The sequence below is a fragment of the Rhodofomes roseus genome (assembly GCF_022264815.1).
Source record: "Rhodofomes roseus strain CIRM-BRFM 1785 chromosome Unknown C8Q71scaffold_33, whole genome shotgun sequence".
Taxonomy (NCBI): Eukaryota; Fungi; Basidiomycota; class Agaricomycetes; order Polyporales; family Fomitopsidaceae; genus Rhodofomes; species Rhodofomes roseus.
In genome coordinates, this window is record NW_025952989.1 from 42,366 (window position 1) to 63,718 (window position 21,353).

The 21,353-nt window shown below is 54.2% G+C and overlaps 9 protein-coding genes across 9 annotated transcripts; 5 read left to right on the forward strand and 4 right to left on the reverse strand.

Moving 5' to 3' along the window:
• Window positions 1-237: 237 nt before the first annotated feature.
• Window positions 238-2,082, forward strand: C8Q71DRAFT_787178 (uncharacterized protein). The gene is made up of 2 exons (XM_047925165.1): window positions 238-993; window positions 1,052-2,082. Exons 1-2 carry the CDS (start codon window positions 373-375, stop codon window positions 1,715-1,717), a joined length of 1,287 nt encoding a protein of 428 aa, XP_047773439.1. The 5' UTR covers window positions 238-372; the 3' UTR covers window positions 1,718-2,082.
• A 188-nt stretch (window positions 2,083-2,270) lies between these two features.
• C8Q71DRAFT_886932 (WD40 repeat-like protein) lies at window positions 2,271-4,167 on the forward strand (the record flags this gene model as incomplete). Its single annotated transcript, XM_047928583.1, has 8 exons — window positions 2,271-2,326; window positions 2,373-2,446; window positions 2,506-2,621; window positions 2,673-2,832; window positions 2,889-3,435; window positions 3,486-3,647; window positions 3,707-3,808; window positions 3,862-4,167. 8 exons carry the CDS (start codon window positions 2,271-2,273, stop codon window positions 3,893-3,895), a joined length of 1,251 nt encoding a protein of 416 aa, XP_047773440.1. The 3' UTR covers window positions 3,896-4,167.
• On the reverse strand, window positions 4,168-7,005 carry C8Q71DRAFT_377375 (uncharacterized protein). The gene is made up of 16 exons (XM_047918162.1): window positions 6,383-7,005; window positions 6,195-6,324; window positions 6,004-6,143; window positions 5,847-5,953; window positions 5,679-5,795; window positions 5,541-5,628; window positions 5,455-5,482; window positions 5,305-5,402; window positions 5,124-5,250; window positions 5,063-5,067; window positions 4,956-5,005; window positions 4,820-4,898; window positions 4,720-4,765; window positions 4,533-4,669; window positions 4,434-4,475; window positions 4,168-4,379 (listed from the first exon to the last, which is right to left on the reverse strand). Exons 1-16 carry the CDS (start codon window positions 6,933-6,935, stop codon window positions 4,300-4,302), a joined length of 1,827 nt encoding a protein of 608 aa, XP_047773441.1. The 5' UTR covers window positions 6,936-7,005; the 3' UTR covers window positions 4,168-4,299.
• A 75-nt stretch (window positions 7,006-7,080) lies between these two features.
• C8Q71DRAFT_787194 (Cullin repeat-like-containing domain protein) lies at window positions 7,081-9,869 on the forward strand. The gene is made up of 12 exons (XM_047925166.1): window positions 7,081-7,180; window positions 7,322-7,370; window positions 7,422-7,517; window positions 7,570-7,654; window positions 7,705-7,801; window positions 7,850-8,236; window positions 8,297-8,677; window positions 8,731-8,890; window positions 8,943-9,404; window positions 9,460-9,471; window positions 9,524-9,575; window positions 9,634-9,869. Exons 1-12 carry the CDS (start codon window positions 7,151-7,153, stop codon window positions 9,707-9,709), a joined length of 1,887 nt encoding a protein of 628 aa, XP_047773442.1. The 5' UTR covers window positions 7,081-7,150; the 3' UTR covers window positions 9,710-9,869.
• Window positions 9,870-9,898: 29 nt separating this feature from the next.
• On the reverse strand, window positions 9,899-10,612 carry C8Q71DRAFT_787202 (Mss4-like protein). The gene is made up of 4 exons (XM_047925167.1): window positions 10,555-10,612; window positions 10,392-10,499; window positions 10,090-10,335; window positions 9,899-10,034 (listed from the first exon to the last, which is right to left on the reverse strand). The coding sequence occupies exons 1-4, from the start codon at window positions 10,568-10,570 to the stop codon at window positions 9,982-9,984; spliced, it is 423 nt and encodes a 140-aa protein (XP_047773443.1). The 5' UTR covers window positions 10,571-10,612; the 3' UTR covers window positions 9,899-9,981.
• A 503-nt stretch (window positions 10,613-11,115) lies between these two features.
• On the reverse strand, window positions 11,116-12,203 carry C8Q71DRAFT_787223 (Mss4-like protein). Its single transcript, XM_047925168.1, has 4 exons — window positions 11,848-12,203; window positions 11,682-11,789; window positions 11,376-11,621; window positions 11,116-11,318 (listed from the first exon to the last, which is right to left on the reverse strand). Exons 1-4 carry the CDS (start codon window positions 11,951-11,953, stop codon window positions 11,251-11,253), a joined length of 528 nt encoding a protein of 175 aa, XP_047773444.1. The 5' UTR covers window positions 11,954-12,203; the 3' UTR covers window positions 11,116-11,250.
• A 579-nt stretch (window positions 12,204-12,782) lies between these two features.
• Window positions 12,783-16,055, forward strand: C8Q71DRAFT_377693 (RNA ligase-domain-containing protein). The gene is made up of 4 exons (XM_047918164.1): window positions 12,783-13,441; window positions 13,499-13,759; window positions 13,815-14,668; window positions 14,724-16,055. Exons 1-4 carry the CDS (start codon window positions 12,992-12,994, stop codon window positions 15,727-15,729), a joined length of 2,571 nt encoding a protein of 856 aa, XP_047773445.1. The 5' UTR covers window positions 12,783-12,991; the 3' UTR covers window positions 15,730-16,055.
• On the forward strand, window positions 16,056-17,153 carry C8Q71DRAFT_377690 (Mss4-like protein). The gene is made up of 3 exons (XM_047918163.1): window positions 16,056-16,631; window positions 16,687-16,932; window positions 16,993-17,153. Exons 1-3 carry the CDS (start codon window positions 16,382-16,384, stop codon window positions 17,052-17,054), a joined length of 558 nt encoding a protein of 185 aa, XP_047773446.1. The 5' UTR covers window positions 16,056-16,381; the 3' UTR covers window positions 17,055-17,153.
• A 434-nt stretch (window positions 17,154-17,587) lies between these two features.
• Window positions 17,588-21,129, reverse strand: C8Q71DRAFT_787250 (P-loop containing nucleoside triphosphate hydrolase protein). The gene is made up of 11 exons (XM_047925169.1): window positions 21,112-21,129; window positions 20,820-21,057; window positions 20,661-20,748; window positions 20,235-20,613; window positions 20,080-20,184; window positions 19,956-20,024; window positions 19,607-19,904; window positions 19,137-19,538; window positions 18,891-19,082; window positions 18,155-18,839; window positions 17,588-18,094 (listed from the first exon to the last, which is right to left on the reverse strand). The coding sequence occupies exons 2-11, from the start codon at window positions 20,918-20,920 to the stop codon at window positions 17,858-17,860; spliced, it is 2,556 nt and encodes an 851-aa protein (XP_047773447.1). The 5' UTR covers window positions 20,921-21,057; window positions 21,112-21,129; the 3' UTR covers window positions 17,588-17,857.
• Window positions 21,130-21,353: the final 224 nt, after the last annotated feature.

The window sequence follows — 21,353 nt, forward strand, 5'->3', positions numbered from 1 at the left end:
CTGGTCATCGTCGTCGACCCCTGCGAATGCTATCCCGGCCATTAAGTACAGGCATGTGAATGCTGATTAGAAATTTCAGCGTTGAAATCTAGGACTCAGTTTCAGCTAAGTAAGTTATGGCAGTCTGAGCGAGGCGACTCAGAATTAGTACTGACCGCCAGCTCATACCGGGATCATTATCACATGATCGCGCATGTAGTACAGCAGTAGCTACTCCGAATATATCGGCCGCCGCCATCCCAGTCTCCTCGTCATCCACACAGCCTGCAGCTGCCCCTCTCCCCTCCCAAGCTGAGCTTGCCCCTAAAGGAGTCGAAGGGAAGCCAGCGGCATAGTACTCTGGCCGTCTTCTCGAGGAATAGGTGGTCCTAAATGGCCAATCTACACTTCTCATGGTCGGACAGCATCCAGGCGGCGTTCTCCTCGTGTCTCTTCTGCTTCAGATCCCCTGACGACCATCATGACCATGACCATGAACAAGAACAAGAACACTACGGAGCGCGCCAGCGCAATGGCCTGAACTTCGTCGTTCCGCCGCCCCGCGCACGCCCGGACGAGCTCGAGGGTCTGCTCGCCGGCTCTGACTCTCCAGACGCCGAGACGCTGTCGCTGCATTCCAACATCGGTGACGAACGTCGTCGCAAAAAGCGTCGAAAGCCACGAAAGGGCGTCACGCTCTTCGGATACAGTCTGTTCGGTCGACCACCAATTCACCTCGACTCGGATGATGAAGAGGGAGGGTCGAGCAGGCGGTCGAGGACGATATCCACGTCTACTCTAGACTCGGATGCTGCACCGCTTGATGCATCTGCGTTGGACGAGCAAGCGATCGCGCGGCTTGCAGCGGCCACCGCAGCTGCGGAGGAGGAGCAGAGGAAGGCGAAGGAGGAGCGGCGGAGGCTGAGGCGCGAGAGGAAGGAGCTGAAGCGGATGGCACTGGCTATGGCTATGGGGATACAACAGCATGGAGAAGAGGAGTTTGAGGGATTCCCGGTACGTCCTGTCACCCATGCCATTGTCAGGGTCGTCATTGAGCGATGTGCGCACGTAGGGGAGCGGACCCGCGCTAGGCGCTCAGTCCGTCGGGCCCGGCTCTGGCTCTGTGTCCACGGGCTCTCCGTTCGAGGAAGAGTTTGGCCCGTTTGCCCACGGTGACGATGTTGTCGAGGAAGACGCTGACTTTGGTGCGGAGACCTATGTTCGACGCGTTCCTAATGGCGTGCCTGTCGGCGGAAGCGCGTCCGACTCTCAATCCCGCACGTCCGCCTCGATATCAAACACGGATTATCTGCGTTACAACCATCACTATCTTTCCCAGGCGTCCCCTCTACCCTCTCCAGCCCTTTCCTCTGGGGCAGACGCGCCAGTACCACCGAAGAAAAAGAAGAGGTCGCGGGGCAAGTCGCTGTCGTCCAAGCAGTCTGACGAGCGCTCGCACTCGACGTCTTCACTCCTCACATCTCAATCGCCTTCGCTGCCTTCCCCGCCTCCCAACCAGACTGCATTCGACCAACCTGGCACTGCCATCGCTCCTATTGCGGAATCGGACAGTCACTTCGAAGGCTTCCCCGGGGGGACCTTAGATTTGGCTCGGGAGCATGCGATCGCTCAGGAGGATGCAAAGGAACCCGGGGACTTCCCAAGCATCGGTTTGCGCGGTGTACAGCGGACGAAGAGCGACATGGGTGTGTTCCTGGCGAACCGAGGGCATGAGTAAACCACCTCGTGGTGTATGGGCCTTATGGAGCGTATGTTTCGTTCAGACTTGTTTCATTTCTATGATCCTTGCCACATCTAGCATAGTTCCTTCTGTATTCGGACTCGGAGGTGCATCACTACACATGTATACCCGTTCGCTCGAGAAATTTACGGTACCTAAGTTGTACCTTGGTTGTACTTCGATGTCGACGACGACTTGGACACGATGCAATACGTCAAGTCAGGATTTGACGGGCGTGCTGTATTTCTGACCTTTGTCAGCGCGTTCTAAAGCCGCCTATTGTGCTATACGTGGGCGGTTTGACGTGCCTCAGAGGGGAGAAGATGTCTCGGATTGTGTTGAAGTAGCTACTTATCAGTACCGTTCAGTCTCAAGTAATTGACTGACATTAGAGCGTTTGCTTACTCAGTTACTGCCTTTGTTACTGCCTTTACTGACCACCAGCCACAAGCGCGGGAAGCCCAAGTGAAGCTCGCCGGTTGTACAGTGCTCTGAGCACCTTCTCGGATTCCGCTTGCCTTGGACCTCTCAAAACCCTCCAGCCTTCGCCATGGCTGAGCGCGTCAATTCCAACATGCTGTTCGCCAACTTCAACCAAGACTTTACGTGAGTGCTCCGGGTTGACAGTCCGGAGCCTGGCTTATGCGCGCAGGTGCATCTCCGTCGGGACGCGGAAAGGCTACAGCATCACAAACGTAGATCCATTTGGTCGCGTATACACGAAGAGTACGTCTGCACTTTACTCGCAGGAAGATCCGAGAGAGCTGAAGGATGGGCTGTGGCAGATGACGGGGCTAGGGGAATCGTGGAGATGTTGTTCTGCACGTCGTTACTCGCGTTGGTCGGTGCGGCGGACCACCCACACTCCAGTCCCCGCAAGCTGCAGATCGTAAACACGAAGGTGCGTTCACTGTCCCCTGTATAGCATGTGGGCTCATGATGTACTCGGTAGCGGCAATCCATGATCTGCGAGCTGCTCTTCCCCTCCTCCATCCTTGCCGTCAAGATGAACCGCAAGACGCTCGTCATCGTCCTCGAAGTAGAGATCTACATTTACGACATCTCGAATATGCGGCTTATGCACGTTATAGAGACAACACCGAACCCAGACGGTTAGTCCCCCTCTTCCGGCGCGCCGAACTGCTGACGATCGACCCGGTCCGCCCAGCCATCATCGCGCTCTCCCCGTCCTCCGACAACTCGTACCTTGCATACCCCTCGCCAGTCCCCTCGCCCACCTCGCCGCTCGCGCAGCCGTCTGCACAGCCCGCGTCGCCCACCCTCGCTGGCCAGCAGACCGGCGACGTGCTCCTGTTCTCGACGCGCTCGCTGACGGTCGCGAACGTCATCCAAGCACACAAATCGCCGATTTCCTTCCTTGCGATCAACTCGACGGGCACGCTGCTGGCGACCGCGTCGGACAAGGGTACCGTCATCCGCGTGTGGAGCATACCCGGCGCCGAGAAGCTATACCAGTTCCGCAGGGGCACTCGCGAGACGCGGATACACTCGATGAGCTTCAACCTCGTCTCGACGCTACTCGCGGTTAGCTCGGCGCACGATACCGTGCATATATTCAAGCTCGGCCAGCAGAAGGGCGGCGCGGGCAGTCTGAAAACACCGTCCAGTCCGTCGGAGTCGGTGGACAGTCGGGAAGGGCAGTTGGATGGAGGCTATGACGCGTATGTCGATAAGAAAAGGGACGGGGGTGTCTCGTACGTCCTCGTTGCTGTCGGTAGCACTGTTATGGCTTACAGAACCGTAGGTCGAGCTTGCGTCGCGGGTCGGCGCGTCTGACGAAGAACCTCACAACTTCCGTCGGCGGATACCTCCCCAATACCCTGACCGAGATGTGGGAGCCGTCGCGAGACTTCGCATTCCTGCGGCTACCTACGAGCGGTGCACGGTGCGTTGTCGCGCTCAGCGGGTAAGCAACGTTTTGAGCTATTTCAGTCGTGCTACGGTTGACTAATGTGGAATATCTAGAACAATGCCTCAAGTCATGGTCATTTCTTCGGAAGGCTACTTCTACTCGTATAGCATCGATCTGGAGAATGGCGGGGAGTGCTCACTGATGAAGCAATACAAGTAAGACGTCACTTGCTATCGCTCTCCATGACAATTGGCCAATATTCTTTTAGCCTGCTCGACTCAAGCGACGAAGTCAATGACTGATCAAACGAAGCTCGGCAGTCAGGGATGGATGGATCGGATATTGCCCTCGAGTTCCTACAGCATTGCGTGGCGGCCATTCCAGGTCCATACTGGGTCTCATCACGAGTCCGGTGCGTCATTATAATTAACGACACGGTCATGATATGATATGATGGGTGTTGGGGAGTGTCCGGGACTCTGTACAGTATGCTCTGATTAGTCGTCGTGTGATATCTGCACACATTATGGTATATCTTGGTTCATGACAGGGGCTTGAAACCGCGGTACCTGATCTTCAAGTTGATTGGATTGGTGATATGTATTGCGAACTCGGTCAGCACATAGTGTTCTTTCTTGTCCTATACTGGATGCCCTCGGTAGTGTGACATCGCACCAGTGCCGACAACTTGAACATGTACTGTATATCAAGGCTCTTGCTCATGATCCTTCCAGTACTCAGTTCCATAGTCGAACAGCAGTTCATTACCCTTCTTGATTCTCTTGGCTGTAAAAAGTCTAAATTCAGGTAAGTCATAACAAGACTTGTGAAATGGCTTACTGCTCGAAAAGGCTATTCTGAGCTCCCCATCCACCCATTTCACTGCATGCATGAAGATGTGAATTAGATGTCGTTGCGAAAGTCTATAGGACCACCCACTATGTGCTGTAATATTCTCTGCCTTGCCCTTAGCATGGTTCATATATCTGGTTTCATTGCCAACCCATGCAGCATCCAGGACATCTCTGACATTCACATTGAATGTGTAGTTGAGGTGCCTGTGTGTGAAAAGTGCACTGGTATACAGACTCAGTGGACAGTCAACCATCGTAGATTATTTGCATACTGCAGGAAGTGGGACAGTTCATTTGGGAAGAGCTCAGCAATGTATTCTAGTCATGTAGGGGTGAGGAGCCTGGAGAAGCTAATAGCTATGATTTACTGACCTCCAATGACAGTGTCCTTTCCTATGTCCACATTAGCAAAAGTGCCCTGTCCATGTTGGCCATTCTTGACAATGAGTTGCTGAGCAGAGACTGTAAGTATTTCATTGCATACAGCTTGCATATCAATAGAGCATACTGGATAAGTAGCTTGTTGTAGGTGGGTGTTGGGGCATTGATGCCTCCTGCCTAAATGCCAGCATAATTGATAGATCAAGTCCAATATATGACTTGCAGTTTATTTACCTTTTCTGGACAGTGATTCAATCTCAAAATCATCATAGGGATAAAGTAAACAAAAACTCACTTCCTCAGTTTGGAGGGTCCACACATCTCTGGGTCACATTCTCTCAGTGCTTTCCTACAGGGACACCGCTCTGTATTCTTGCATATCTCAGGCTTCTGGCATTTACATCCTTTGGCCCTCAGTTGGCCTGTCAGTTTCAGGTCATTTTATGAAATCCAAGCTTTAGAAAAATGCATCATACACTTCTCACTGCATCTGCAATTCCTCTTGCAATGCATTTTAGCCTTGTAGCAAGGACATTGAGTTCCACATGGCCCTTGGTGGTAGCAGAAGTCAATTCTATCACAAGATCAATATATGAAGTTGATGTATAATACCTTTGATTACCTACCCTGCAGCTTGAGTTTCACCCTCATCATCTGTGAAGGGATACAAACTCAATCATGAGATATATAGAATTGGTGATCCCTGGCATACTGAAGTGGCTTATCAACGGTACCAAGTTTGGTTGTCTGACTGGCTTGATACTATAGTCAGGAAATAATTGACATCTTTGCATGTATACCTGATGAAATGCTGTTTCAAGTAGTTTTATGCTTAGTAGGATGATCATACCTGATAGCATGGTAGCCTGACAATTGATGCAAGTATACAGGGGGTTTCATCTGGCAACAGTGATAATATGTCTTGTATGAGCTGCATCTCAGCCATAGATGGCATGCCTATGATATCCTGTCTATGGTTGAGGATTGGTCCCAATGATGTGCCAAGAAGATTATATACCCTGTCCATAACACAGCACATGTCACCACATGGTGTCTGTACCTTCTGTTTGAGTACTTGAGAGTTGACATGCACATTGTTCCCAAAAAAGGGTTCAGTAACCTCCTCTGTTGACCACTTGTCAATAACCCAATGGATTCAAGACAGGCTAGCATACTATGTGGGAAACAGAGGTTGTTCAGACAGCCCATATGTGGGCATATCTTGTCCACATACTCATTGACCTGAGTCTTGAGAGTATGATCATCAAGTGGAACATGGAGCAGCTCAGGAAGTTCTGGCCAGTGCCACAGGTCCCTATAAGACATGTTATTGAATCGTCACAATCATCGCGTATAAAGCACACACCTATGAGACATGCGCCAGATAAGACCATTATGTCCCAACAGCCGGGGAAGCACTGAATGTGCATCGACTGTATCATAAGAAAGCGAGCGGCCCTCCAAGCGATGTATTGCTTCAAGCCCGATGAGGTCCGCTTCAATAAGACCATAGGATCATCGCAAATTACGATCACAATAGAATAGGGCGCGCACCGTCAGGATCACGAATTCCATCTTGCCAGTTATAACGCTTATGGTCCCGCAACAAGTCTTGCTCTGCAAACCCAGGGTCGCCGGCGTAAGTTATGAAGCGGAGCCAATCAGTCTCTTCGTCGGATTTGATGATGTGCATCGTAGGGGTGCACGCCTCGTACTTGGGGTGGGGCGCAAAATCCGGGGTACGGATGAACTCCTCATCCAACACCGTGAGCCGATCTCGCTCGAGGTCAAATACCCGGAATAAACTAGTAACAACCTCGTCGACGACCATGCTCTCGGCAGGGATGTCGAGAGGCACGGCAGTCACTTCGTCCCACTCGATGTGGGCCGGTGCGAGGCTCCTTATGAGCGAACTACAGGGTTCGGGCTCCCAGTTATAGAAGTCGCGCCAAGCGTCGCGGTACACCTCTACGACAGTGTTGCGTTCGTTCTCTTGCGCGAGCAGTCGCTCCGCGATGGCCCGCGACTGCTGCGCCACCTGTTGTTCTGCATCGTAAGTATCCTCATCATCTAGCCTTCGTGTATCGTCTATTAGCGGCCCCTCCATGATAGAGTCGTATACGAAAAGCAGGGAATCGTCGCGAGCGTAGTGGAAGAAAGTGGAAGGTGGCAAGGAGGACCGAGTAGATCGAGATCGCACCTGCTGAGCGGGCGTCTAGCAATACCAAGTATGGGCGTCTGTTGCGCAGCAAGCGGTTGTTACTACCTTTTACTTGGTGTGGTCTCCTACATTCTCAATCTTCGCCTCGCGGCCAAGTCAATATGGACGACGAAACGGCAGAGATAGAATTGGTATGTCCGAAATCTATTGTTGATTGTGGCGGTGGCTAGTGAGAGGGGATGAACGAGGCTGCACGACGTGAAGTTAGGGCTTGGTGCACCACGGCCTCCTCGTTGGTGTTCATTGAAGATTCTGATGGAGGCATGTAATAGCTGGAGCAGAATCTCAACAAGACGCGGCAAATATCACAACGAATGACTTGTATGTATTGCCGCTTTCAAAAGTTATCTATCAAGTAACGGACCTTTGCAGCGATACTGTCTAGTTTCGATGCACGCCTCGTCAAGCTTGAGAAGTCCATTTTGCCGTTGTATAACTCGTCCCAAATCTTGACACGCCGAGCCAAGAGTATGCTTGTCAGATGACCATGGTTCCGTCTATCTGACTCGGTATACTTCAGATATCGAGAGTGCCTTGAACAAGATCGACGAGATCCATGCCTACCAGGAAGGAATCGCTGCGGAGGAGGCCTTGGTGCTTCGCGGGTAAGTTCCATCGACACCACGCGTTTCTTTCTTAATGAACGCCCCTGCAGCCCACAGCCAGGGCAGCTTCAGGAGTACATTGAGATCGTTACCCGTATGAACCAGACAATTGCGTTTGGCAGCATGGAAATCGGCGCTGTCGAGACTGTATGCGTCAGTCCCTTGCTGCTATTGCGCATCCTCACCCGCTAGCAGGCGCGTCTAGTCGAGACCGGTGCGAAGAAGCTTGTACAACTATACACTAAGCTCGTCGCCGAGGCCTCTTCCGGCACACCCATCAATGGCCCTGATTTCGAGCCCATGCCTTTCCCGCCCAGTATCCTCGAGACCCTTCACTCCCTTGTCGCCTTCCTCCGAACACTTCCTCTACCACCGACACATCCGACGCACCCTGCGGCACCTGCAATCCAGTCCGCACTCAAGGAAGCACAGAAGGGATATGGCGATATGCGTGGAGCATGGAGCAAGAAATGCTTGGAGGTCTACGGGAAGAGAGTCGTGGAACGTGCAGGGACGCTTAACGGCGTTGCGACCGGACGGGAGTTTGCAACGTTCATGGACAATATCTTGAACATCACAGATGTAAGTCGCGCATGTGTCCTCTCTATATGGATTGTTAATGCTATCCATGGTGCATATTAGGCCGAATACGCTCTACTCCTCACCCTCGCCCCTCTGACGGCTCCTGCTTCAATCAACAGCACTTACACGACGCTCCTGAACCCGCTCTGCTCCCTGTTCTCATCTACCCTCTCCTCCCTCAGCTCGCTCATCAAGCGCGATCTCACCAAGAACACACCGATGGCACTGTCACTCTTCTCCTGCATGGGCGCAGCACAGGATCGATGGGAAGAAACGATGGTCCGCCGAGCGGGCCGGCGCGAGAACGAGCTGAAGGACGGCTTGCAGAGCATGAGAGCGACCTGCCAGCGGAGCTTCCCCGAGCTCTTGGCGGACATCAAGTTGGCGGCGGGCAGCAGTCGCGGGGAGCTTAGCACGGGCGTCATTGACACCACTTTGTCGGTGCGTAACCATCTATCCTATGCCCATGGCGAGTCATTAACGGGGTATTTCAGACTGTCGATTACATCGAGCGGATGCCCGACGTGCGCGAACCCGTATGTGCTATGTTGCTCAGTCTCGGAGATGGCAACTGGAAGATGGGTGAAGGCGCCACAGTCGCGAAGGCGGCGCGGCAAGATATTGACGAGAATACTATTCTCCACCACTTCACATGTACGTGATCTATCGTCCTTGAACAAGGCTGACAGCTGACACACGGAACAAGACGACCTCGTCAGTATGACACTGAACACTCTGCAGGCCCTCGCCAACTCCAACCGACGACCCGCCTTCGGGTCCATCTTCCTGCTGAACAACGTCTCGTACCTCGTCACGCGCTTCATCACACACCCGACCTCGCCTGCACTCTCCGGGTTTCTCTCTAAGCCCACGCAAGACATGCTGAAGTCGAACTTCCGCACGGCCAAGGCGGCGTACTTCGACTCGAACTTCAGTCCAATGCTGCAGACGCTCACGGACGACGCGAATAAGAGCAAGAGCGCGATCAAGGACAAGTTCACGCGCTTCTTTGATCTGTTCGACGAGACGACGGAGCGCCATCAGCTCGCAAGGGTGCTGCACGATGATGAGGAGGCTCGCATGCAGATTAGCGAGGAGGCGGTCAAACTGGTCGTGCCGTCGTTGCAGAAATTCATACAGAAGAACCTCGGGAAGGAGTTCAGTAAGAGTACGTGTCATTTCCATCACCTAGTCTTCCTATCACCAGCTCATATCATGTTCAGACCCGAAGAAATGTGAGGCACGTTTCCTCTGGAGGTGTTCTGACCCACTAACTATGAGAAACAGATATCAAGATGTCGGCAGAAGAAGTCGAGGCTCTCATCAAGAGCTTCTACCTGTGCGCTCTTTCTCCAAGTCTTTCTGACATTGACTCACTGTGCGGTCACGACGTATAGCGCGAGGGATGGGATGCCTCCACCCGCTGAAAGAGAAACCAACAACCTACTTATCCAGGCTGGCTGGAGTCGATAGAGCGGGATGACTGGAGTCGCCGGTTTGTATATAATGATGTTGTATTGTCATCGCATGGATGGATGGATTGTTGTGAAGACTCATGACTGTCCGCGGCGGTGAGGTTCGGGGCTGTGTCATGACAGTAAGGTGAGCCTCGTGGATACTCATCATACAATCCTGCTAACATCGCTCTTCATATGCCGCAAATTCACTGTTCAGCAGCAGCATTTCATTCCAGTGGTTCGCTTGCACACCCAAAGGTACCAATCAAATAACCGTACTCACAGCCGTTAGTACCACTCCTCGAACACCATCTCGGCTGGAACTATCGGCTTCTGCCAGTCTTCACACGGAGGACTCAATTCAGATAACCATAGACGAAATTCGTGAAGACTCACCGTGAGCATGCTTCCAAAAGATCTCCATGGCAGGAGGCAAGCTGTTCCCGAACATCGCAAGCTTGATGGAGTACGTCTCCGGCGCCGACTCAGCCGCGGCCCACAAGGGCGTCCCGCAGTCACCGCAGAAGTACCTGATAACCTCCTTCCCGGACCGCGCTGCCTCTGCGGGTTGCTTGTACCCCTTGGGCTCGCCTTGGAGGATCTTGAGGTTCTCGCGCGAGACGAAGCCGAGGTAAGAGAAGACTTCAGAGTCATGATCGTCAGAGGTGAGTACGATTACGACGTAGTGCGTAGCGTACGGCTGCCTGATAACAATTGGCATGTTTTGCAGTGGCAGATGCCTGCCTTTGCGTTCTCCCCGAACCCGCCGATGACGCGCACCTTGATCGCGCCGCAGTTGCAGCTCCCTGTGTTGCTGTGAGCGATACTGCTTGGTTACGGTCTCAAGGAGCGCACTCAGACCTTCAATATCAGCCATGATAGAGTCAAAGCAGAGTTATCTTGGCCGTCTCGGACGAGATGTGTGGTTATATACTCACCACATGGCTCTGTCTAGGCAACGTCGTGGGCGCCATCGCACCGCTGTCATCGGTCCCATCAGCAGATTTTACTGCGATGCACTCAAGACGTACGTATCGTGATGCAAACGCCGGTCCACATCCTCGCCTATCCTTACGCGATTAGAGCGGACATCCTGCACTAGCCCGCGCCCAGCCTCATAACTTACTGTATGTAGTGCCGTCACCTAGTACCGCTGTGTGGTCCTGATCCGAGCGAGCGCGTCTGGGCAGGCGTTCTGCTGGTCTGCCTGCGCATCATAGTCAGGATTGATTGAAGGGCGCACGTCAATAACAAGATGAGCGGTATCTGTCTGCAACGTCTGGCAAAGGCTAGAACTGGCGTTTCAAGGTTGGAAGAGTGATCTATCGCTCATGCACGCGATAGGCTGATAAAGGTGAGTCCTAGTAAATTAGATGGCAGCCGACAAAGCAGTGCGTTTTACTCAGCTGATAGGTACACTGTAGAGAGCACACCACTGTCACCAGTGGGCGCTGCGTAGTGTCGATCACTTCAACCATCCTATTGCTCGCATCGACTTGTTCAACGATACTGGAGCGCGCATCTATGTCATACCGATCTGTCCCATGGTATTCCCGTTCAAGCAGTCAGAGGCCCATGTCCCGCTTCGAACAGCGCCCCGGGAGGCACCATCGGCTTTTCCCACTCTGTAGAATAACACCTAATAAGCACTCAATCACGACGTCACTTGCGAGCGCACTCACCATGAGCCCTCTTCCAGAAGACTTCCGCCTTGGGGGGCAACGTGTTCCCGAACAGCGCGGTCCTGACGAAGCTCCCGCTGGGCGCCACCTCAGATTCGCCCCAGAGCGGGGTGCCGCAGTCGCCGCAGAAGTGCCGCGTCACCTGCATGCCGGAAGAGTTTGTCTCCCTGGACTGCTTGTATGGCTTCGGGGTGCCCCGGACGACTTGCAAATTCTTGGATGCGACGAAGGCTGTGCAGGCGAAGACTGCGGGGCACGGCATGTACCAGTGAGTTGAAGTGATGGATAGACGAAGAATGAACTTACGACTGCCGGAGAGCACCTGGCACGGTTCGCAGTGGCAGATGAAGGATTTGGCGTCGTCGCCGAACCCACCGACGATGCGCAACGTGATCGCGCCGCAGTGGCAGCTACCTAAATTCGGTGCGTCAGTCCCAGGATTAATTAGAAGGTGTGGTTACGCATTGTTGACCTTCAATGTCAGACATAGTACCGTTGGAAGATGGTATATTGCAGGGCTTGGAGGTAGCAGTTGAGACGTCCACCCTGCAAATGTCGGTGTGTTGCCGCCCTTTCATAATGCCTTTTCACCTTATGTACTACAAGGCTAGGCGGCAACAAGGACGCAGTCAAGGATGCGAATGCGAATCCATTCCGCGCTTGTTGATGTCGATTTCCCGGGTCTTACTAATGCCTTACAAACACTACCCACGACTGTCTCATTTACCTTGCTTTCTGATGACATTAGACTCGAGTCAAGCACGCGCCGACCCCTAGCACATACGATGTCAGCCACGGCATCATGTCTGGAGAATGGTGCATCCGCACATGCGTATGAATAAGCCGCTTGTATAGCGGCACGAGGTGAGGAGGAGAGGATCAAATGCTGTGTGCGCGTAGTTGTTGTAAGCTGTGAGTCACAACGCGAAATTACCTTGCGATACTCGTGCCTACATATGTAGTACCGAACGGGGATCGCGTCATCAACATTTCTTAGACGCCCGAGCCACCGCAGTGTTCGCCACAGTCCGATCAGATCTGAACAACTCGCCGTCGTCGGTCGGTTTCGACTCGGAGATTGTCCCAAATCGGGATGAAACCCTACCGCAAATTGTGACCATTGAAGTGGGTAGGACAAATGTCGTCAATTGTGTGGTAAGGTATAGGCCCGTCTCAAACTTATCACCCCAAATGAGGTAAATTGGCAAATCAATACTGCGACTGGCAGACATGCGTCATTCGAGTATTTGAGTATGGGATAAGCCTGTAAACTTCGCATCTAAGCTAGTGTACGGGACAGTCTAAGATCCCGTTTAAGGACTTGGTCACAATTTGCGACCGCGGTTGTGCCCGATTTGGGACGTCCTTAAACTACCCGATGTCTCCGGTGATGGACGTCAGACGTCACCGCACAACGAGCGCTTGCACCACCTCCTACTTAGATCTGGAATTCGTCTGCTTTCCGAGTCGCAGCCGCAAACATTCTGTCTCAACTTCAGCTCCACTACGCTCTGACCGGGACACGTCCCTTCACTCATCTAACCAGGTATAGCAGGTGCCTCATCCCTCTACAAAGACAGTCTCTGCGTGTCGCAAAGCAGATCACGACTCGGAGTATGGAGACTCGTTCTCAGCCCGCCACTGTGACGCCACAACGCACGGAAACTGACTCTGCCAACATCACTTCGACAAAAGAGGAGGCAGAGTCGGTCGCAACGCAGAAGGGCCCGGTCCCTACTCTCGACGCGGCCGTGAAGGATGCCATCTTCGATACCATTCACATTGATCCAGAGGACTCGCAGCTCATCGAGGATCTCTTTCGCATCTCGAAGAAGAGCCCGAAGCTTGTGCGGTCAACGGCGTACACCGCACCCGCAGACTCAAGCATCGTGCTTCGGAGTTGGAAGATGAACGAGTTCAAGTACTACGACGTGCCTTCTCCGTTCCCGACGCTTGCAAGAGGTCTATTCACCCAAGAAATCAAGAAAGGCGATCAAATGAAGCACCGAATTGTGGCCCGTGGTTATGACAAATTCTTCAATATCGGCGAAGTGCCATGGACGCATGTAAGCTTACATCTTCACGACGGTCTCAGCGTTCTCATTCAGCAAACTACGAGCCAGTGGGCATCCCTTGAGAGTCATACCGGGCCTCCGTATACACTTACTCTCAAGTCGAACGGTTGCATCATCTTCATAGCGGCTCTGACGCCCACGAAACTCGTAGTCACGTCTAAGCATGCTCTCGGACCCTCCAATGCCTCCGGAGAGAGTCATGCCCAGGTCGGCGAACGTTGGTTGCGGCAGCACCTCGCCGACTCAGGCAAAACAGAAGAGCAGCTCGCGAAGAAACTTTGGGACAAGAACTGGACAGCCATCGCTGAGGTACACGGCCTTCACTCATTGTGTATTGCATCATTTTCTGACGCGTGTCTCCCAGCTCTGTGACGACTCTTTCGAAGAGCACGTCCTTCCGTACGGCCCTGATCAGAGTGGCCTGCATCTACACGGCCTCAACGAATGCCGGAAACACTTCCAGACGACGGACCAGACCGTCGTCGACGCCTTCGCGCGCGAATGGGGGTTCATCGTGACCAAGTCCACTGTGCTTCACTCCATCCCGGAAGTAAAATCCTTCACTGAGGAGATCGGGCGCAGCGGCAAGTGGAACGGTGAGCCACTCGAGGGCTTCGTCGTGCGCACGCGCGTCGTGAACCCACCGACGAAGGGCGGCAAGCCCGCGAGCATGTCACCATATGAGCCCGGCTCGTCCTTCTTCTTCAAGGTCAAGTTTGACGAGCCGTACATGATGTACCGCGACTGGCGCGAGGTCACGAAGAGCCTTCTGTCGAAGGGCCCGGTGCTCACGAACGTGCCGAAGGGCAAGCTCCGGCGGCCGGAGACGAAGGTGTATGTCGACTGGGTCATCAATGAGATCAAGCGCGATAAGAGCCAGTTCAATACGTACACGCAGGGGAAGGGCATCATCGCCACCCGGGAACGGTTCTTGAAGTGGCTGGAGAGCAACGAGGGCCGGTCGGCGGAGAAGAAGGTGGAGGAGAAGCAGGACGTCGCTGGTACGAGCGGCGAAAGTGGCAAGCAATTCGGGAAGACGATCATCGTCCCTGTGGCTGTCCCGGGCGTGGGCAAGACGAGCGTTGCAGTCGCACTCAGCCACCTATTTGGCTTCGGCCATATCCAGAGTGACGACATCAAGGCGAAGAAGGCCGCGCCTGTCTTCATCAGAAATGTCGTGGACCTACTGAAGACACACGACGTCGTAATCGCGGACAAGTGAGTACTCGTCTTGATAAAGGGCTTCTGATGCGACCTAACGTTTGCCCCACAGAAACAACCACCTAGCCCAGCATCGCCAACAGCTGCGCAATGCGACGGCGAACATGAAGCCGCCCGTCAGGCTGATGGCGCTCAACTGGTCGTTTGACGTCCCGCTGAGCACGATCCACCGCGTGTGCGCGGACCGGATCGCAGAGCGGGGCGAGAACCACCAGAGCCTTGTCGCGGGCGCCCACGAGGACGTCGTCTGGCAATTCCTGAAGAACGCGGAGGAGTTGTCCGACGACGAGGTCGACGTGTCCGTCGAAATGGGGTGGGAGGAGAGCCTTGAGGATGGGCTCGCCCGCGCGGTCGACGCGTGCGTGCGCATCTTGGGCGTGCAGAAGCCGGACCAGGAGAAGTTCGGCGAGGCACTCGCGGTCGCAAGGGGCTACAGGCCGAAGGCGACGGCCAAGAAGCCTGCGGCGAGCGAACAGGGGAAGAAAAAAGAGAAGAAGGAACCGCCGCCAAGGTACTACGGCGTCCTCGCCGAGGTAGACCTGGAGAGCGTGCTGAAGAAGCGGTTCAGCGCAGAGGACGTCTCGCAGTCCGGCAAGGCGTTCTGGGAGAGGCTGGTGAAGGACAAGCGGGTGACACCCCGCCCGCATGTCACGATCGTGCACTCGAAGTCGCTGCCGGAGCAGACCGCACTATGGGAGCTGTGTAGGGGCTTGCAAGGGCCTGCGTCGCACCCGCCGCTGTTCAGCTTCCGGCTGGGCCACGTCGTGTGGAACGACCGGATCATGGCGGCGACAGTTGTCGACTTTGCAGTGTCTCTCGACGATGTCGACGGGGAGGCGCAGAAGAAGGGTCTCGACTTTGTGCTGAAGCTGCCTGCGGAATTGAGGGACAGGCTGCATATCACGGTGGGGACCCGGGACAAAGCTGTAGCTCCTGTGGAGGCGAGAGACCTCATCTGGGAGTGGAGGCAGAAGGGTAGTGCGGCGGTTCCGGGCGTGGGCTCTGTTGTGCTCAAGGACGCATGGGTGAAGGGAAGGGTAAAGGGTCTGGTCAATTAAACCCCCGTGTACGCCGAATTCATATTTGGGGAGTCCTGGATTTCGCTTGCTAGCATCTAGAACGCATCGCAAACACCACTCAATAATCATTATGTCTGTACAAACTCCCACAGCTCCTCGTATCATGCAATCAACACAGTGTAGTATCACAGCAGATGTCGCCCTAATTTAACTACCGTCCCAAATTACTTCCAGCGAGATCTCCAGCTGGCTGTGACTGGACCATCGAGCGCCTTGTGCGCTCCGCGGAATTATCTCCTTCCACGTAGTCTCTACCCATACGTCTTGTTCAGCTCTTTGGAAGCCGGTTGCTGCCGCCTTGATGGGCGCTGCCGCCGCCCGCCGCCCGACGCTCTGACAAAGCAAATGACTCGACCTGCGCGCCCTCTGCAAATCCGTGGAAGAGAATAAGCAACGGCTGATTGATGCAATCGGCGATATCAGAGCGTGGACAGTATCCACCCAGACTATGTTAATTCGATGTATGGAGACTCGGAAGATATTCCGCGCGGTCAGAAGTATCCCATTGAATTTGCGTCGGGTCCTACATGTGCGCGCATGCATTTAGCTAATGTAGGAGCCATGAAAGAGCTCTTGCTCGGTAATATTGGGAGGAACTCACGAGATTGGAGATCAGAGGTGCTGCTTGGAGATGTATATAAACCAGCTCGAGAGAAGGAGCGTTCAACAACAACTTTCCTTCCACTCCTCAGCAGATCAGCAATGTCCGACGTCGAAGGTGGGTCATCGTCGCACATCAGTTGCTCGACGACTTGCTGACCGCACGACAACAGGAAGTTGCCACTGCGGCGCTATTAAGCTGCGTATCGTCGGTGGGTTTGGCGATAATGCTAAGGCAGTCGCATGCCACTGCAACGTTTGCACTACGCTGGCTGGGAGTCGTAAGTATCCTCGTGTAGGTTGTGGACGACAGAGAACCTGACCGCACACTTTGAGTGTTCTCCTACCTCGCCCCCGTCCCACGCAGCAACCTCCAGGTTTTGGAGGGTACGGCGAAGGGCTACAAGCAGCCAACGTCAGACAACGTTTCCGGGAAGCAGGTCACCCGCTACTTCTGCGGTGACCGTAGTACACCACTTTGGGCCGAGTCTGAGGCTGCCCCCGGGGGATGCTTCGTCAAGCTTGCGCCGTTCGGCAACAAGCTTCCCCCAGGTGCTGAGCTTTTCTGGAAGAACGCCTACGGTGAGTACTAAGCTCTAGATACACAAGGCCAAAGACTGACTACGTTGGGTTATTATCCAGAGTGGCAGAATTCGATCGTCGCGCCGGAGGCCGTGTTTGATATGTTGCCGCCGCCTTCTTGAGTGCAGTCTAGGTCAAGGGATGGTGGAAGTCCGGAGACATCCGACGAGTCCTGTTTCAACACAGGAGTAGCCTGTCCCGGCCCTGTCTCAACACAGGCAATGTGAGTTCTGATTCGAATGAAAGGCAGTTTGCAAAACACTCGCAATTGAATCGGATCGAACGTGGACTCGGAGGCATTCACGGTACTCAGTCCGTGTGGGTAGGTTACGACGCACTGACAGGGCATAGAGAAATGACAAAGATAGAAACCCTGTAGCGTACGACCCACTTCGGTCTCCGTTTCTGCCAGTTCGCTAGTCGTGTGTATTGACAACCTACACGGCTGGGAGCCTGGGACCAGCGGTCAACCGGTCACCAGCCTGCCAGTGCGCGCGCGCTACCGACCTGCCAGTGTTCTGTCATATTTCGCAGGACGTCGAGAGTACTTGATTTTTGTCTTGCTTACCAAATGTACGGCTGTTGGTAGCATGCGCGCCGTATGTACGTCCGAGTCGGCCTCGATTCTCGAAGCTACTACACCATCCAATCTTCTGGTCAACGGTCAAGACGATTACCAAGCCGCGCTGAGCGATTAACTTCGTTGCAACGTTCAGATCCAATCGGGGCAGATGCCACCAGATCGACTCGGAGGCGGGGGCCTGAGATTGGCACCGTATATCTTCCATGCACTTGCAGTTACCGAGTTCTACAGACCGTCACTGCGATATACAAGTAGTATGTATCTCCAGGTTCCAACAGCCAACATAATTTTAACGTGCATACAAAACGAGACTACAGATCGATCCAAGCACACATGTAAAAATCAGGCATACATGAAATTGTCGAGCTCCTTCTGGACGCTCTCCAACCTTTCCCTCTTACCCAACAGCTCGGTGCGAGCGGCGACCACACTCGCGTCCTCAGACAGATATGCCGCGCAGCGTTCCGTCGACTTGGCCGATCCAAGCCCGAGCTTCTCGATCAAGGTGTCTTGAAGCCGTTCGCTCAAGCCAAAGAGAAACAAGTGGTCGACGGAGAGCGGAACGTAGTCGATGATGCGCTGATGAACCGAGAGCTATCAGCAACATCCCAGAATCAACACCGGGCGTGTTCAACCCACCTTGTACGCGACATGGAAGTACGCCCGTACTTCGGCCATAACCTGCATCTCCTCTTCAAACTCATCTGGTGGGTTTAGCTTCCCCAGATCCTCAACCTTCAGGCTTTTGTAGCCCAGCTTCGTTAAGAGCGCCAGTGCGTCTGTTTCAAGCTGCTCGCGCTCCTCTAGGCCAGCGACCCACGAGGAACTTTGTTCTGCCTGTGCTTGCGGTGCCGGAGCTTTAGGGATCGCTGGTGATACTGACGAGCTGGAGGCGGGCGCTGGTGTTGTGGGTGACGCCTTCGGCTTCGGAGGAGATGATGCAGGGGCCGTAGTGGTCGGGAGCCCCGGGGTATAACTGGGCGCGGAGAATGCCGACTTTCCAAACGCGAATGTCGACTTCGTTGACGATAGCGCGCTGAAATCAAACGCGTGTGCAGCAGCGGGGCGATCACCCTGGCTTTGATTCGCCTGTGGCCGTTTGCTTGGGGCGCCCGTCTGCTTGCGAGCCTGGAAGTGTCGGATCTCGTCGATCATCGTGTCCTTCCCCGACCGCGCGTCCTTGAACCGTGCGAGGGTCTTGGAGGTCTTCTCGGAGAGGTAGTGGCCGTTCTGCGTGAATGGCGTCGACTCGAGCTTCAGGAGATTTTGAAGGTGGATGACTGTGGCGTCCCTACAGATCTTCAGTAGCTCCTGCAATGCGGCACTGCAGACGAGTCAGTGAAATTGATCATATCGACCAGTATGAGAGGCTTACTTGACTCGCGAGTGTAAGAGATTGTATCGTTGGAACTTATGCCGCATGAGCTCGGCCAAGACGTCGTGGAAGTCCCTTCCGACTTGATTGAAGACATGCTGGCAGAGTTGCCCCCACCCGCTCTGGAAGTCCTTGATCAGAGCAACCTTCGCCGGATACGGGACGTTGTTCGGCAACTCGCGCGTCACAGCACTGTACGACTGACATTATCACTGCATTTAGCCTAGCACAACTGTAGCAACCTACCTGGCGATGTATCGCTTGACGTCCCGCAGGTACATCGCCTTCGGGGGCGCGTGGGCAGCGGAGGGCTCTTCAAGCGGCTGGAACTCATCATCGTCGTCGAGGTCAATCCCTAGGTACGCTTGAGCATGCAAGGGGGCCTCCGAGGCGGAGGGGAAGGGGAGGAACGCGGGGGCGGTCCCGCGGATGTCACGCTTGAATGCAGCGTACGAGAGGCGGTTCTTCTGCACGAACTGCTCCGTTCCCGGGCCGCCCTGGACGTGCGCGTGCACGGTGCCGCAGAAACCCGTGATGAGGCTGAGGACGAACGAGGCGGGGTCGGACGTGATTGCGGGCGGGAGCGCGTCGAGCTCGGAGTGACATGTCGTCAGTTGGTGGACGACCTCTTTCTGGAGTTTCGGGATGCTATGCAGGAGGTCGTCGTGGATAAGCCACCATATAGAACCTTAATGCGTCAGGATATCAGGACGTACGAGTCGTCGATGATGTGCGTGAGCAGTGCGCTCAGCGTCTTGACTAGATTAGCCGTGCCGAATCGGTGTTGATGGCTAGATCTCGACCATGGCGAGGTCTTCGTAAAGAATGTGGCTTCAGCAGTGCGTGCCTTCGCAGTGGTGATGCCCTCGCGACGTTCAGCGTCGTCGGGTTGACGTGTGCAGAAATAGCCGTGGGTGAGCCGATGCTGTGCGTTGCGACCTTCGAGTACGTCGAGCCAGTGTTCTTGTTGCTTGATGGCACCTGCGGTGAGGGTGTCGGGCTTCGTGAGGACACCTTTCGATTGAAGTTCAGCGCATGGATAAGACCAGTCAGATGAAAACGCACCTATTGTTCGCAGGCCGGACGGGTCTACATCTCTCGCCAGACGCAGTGCTTTCTGGTTGTCAATGTCGTCTGGACGGATGAGCTCAGTGAGAGAATAACAACGCCAGGGACCGAAAGTGGTTACCGCTCATAGGGCATGTTACGAGAATGAGACAGTTGCCTTTGATGTGCGACATGACCAGATTCTCCACAAGTTGCACGATCTCAGGGTCGGCATTTTGGATGATACCTAGTGCGATTGTTAGAGACGATCATGCTCATGGTATTAGGTGAACGTACCAGGAAGATCCACAAAAGAAAGATCAGTAAGATCAGGTCCTGCTAGGTCGATACAAACGACGTTCCTCGAGAACGGCAGGCGTTTCTTCTCGAGTGCACCAGTTTCACTCAAACTATCGGCACTCATGGTCACGAATTTCGCAGCCGAGATATCTGGGCTCAATACAGCCGCTTGAGCACGGCGCAGCATGAGCTCAACCTCAGCCTTGTTCGTGATAACCCCGCCGAACGTGACTTCCTGGACCTCGTGGCGCCGTTTGCCATTCGAGTCGAATTCCCATCGGATGGACACTTGGCAGCGCCATGGATCGGACGAGGAGGACAGACGACATTCCATGGGACAGCGAGTACATGTTCCTGCATCACGGGGCACAGTAATCTGGAGGAGTTGGCGAAGGGAAATCAGAAACAAATATGACAACTCACTCCAGAGATGGCCTCCACGAGACTTGACTTTCCTGCACTCTGGTTCCCAATGACGGCTACTCGCGGAAGATCCAGATCAGCCTGCGCACTATCAACAGTTATGCACCCATCAATGATGATGATACTTGTAACACGCATGGATGCATTGTGGCCACTCACCCCGTTGCGCGCAGTTTCTTCACCAGTGCTAGAAGCTCTTTCCTGCGCAAAGCATACCCACTCTCCGCAGAGAGAACGACTTCGGGTGCTGAGTGTGGCATCGTGATGTAGCAGACGTGTTGGCTAGTGCTGCGAGTGTCCACCAGTACTGTCAAGTGCCGGTGCCAGTGGAAATAGAAGATGTACACAAAGGACCGGCCAAGAGGACGCTTTGATACGGATGTGAGATTATTTGCAGCTGTATGTCAGATGAGAACTTTACGAGTGGCGGGAGACAAGAGCAAAGACGAACAAGGACGTTATGCCAACGTACGTACGCGTTCAGAGCATGCTTCAAGTTGAAACCAACCTTGTTTAGTGGCGCGTGCCTCCCACGTGACCGTATCTACGCGTCCGTCTGTGGCGGCAGTGTCACTGTGGCCGCGTCCAAAACTTGCAGAGCGCCGAAGGGCCGCGACTCAACTTGATGTCGACTGTGACGACTTGACGGGACGAATCAATCTCTCGCAGAGCATCCATGTGCTGATCTGGCAC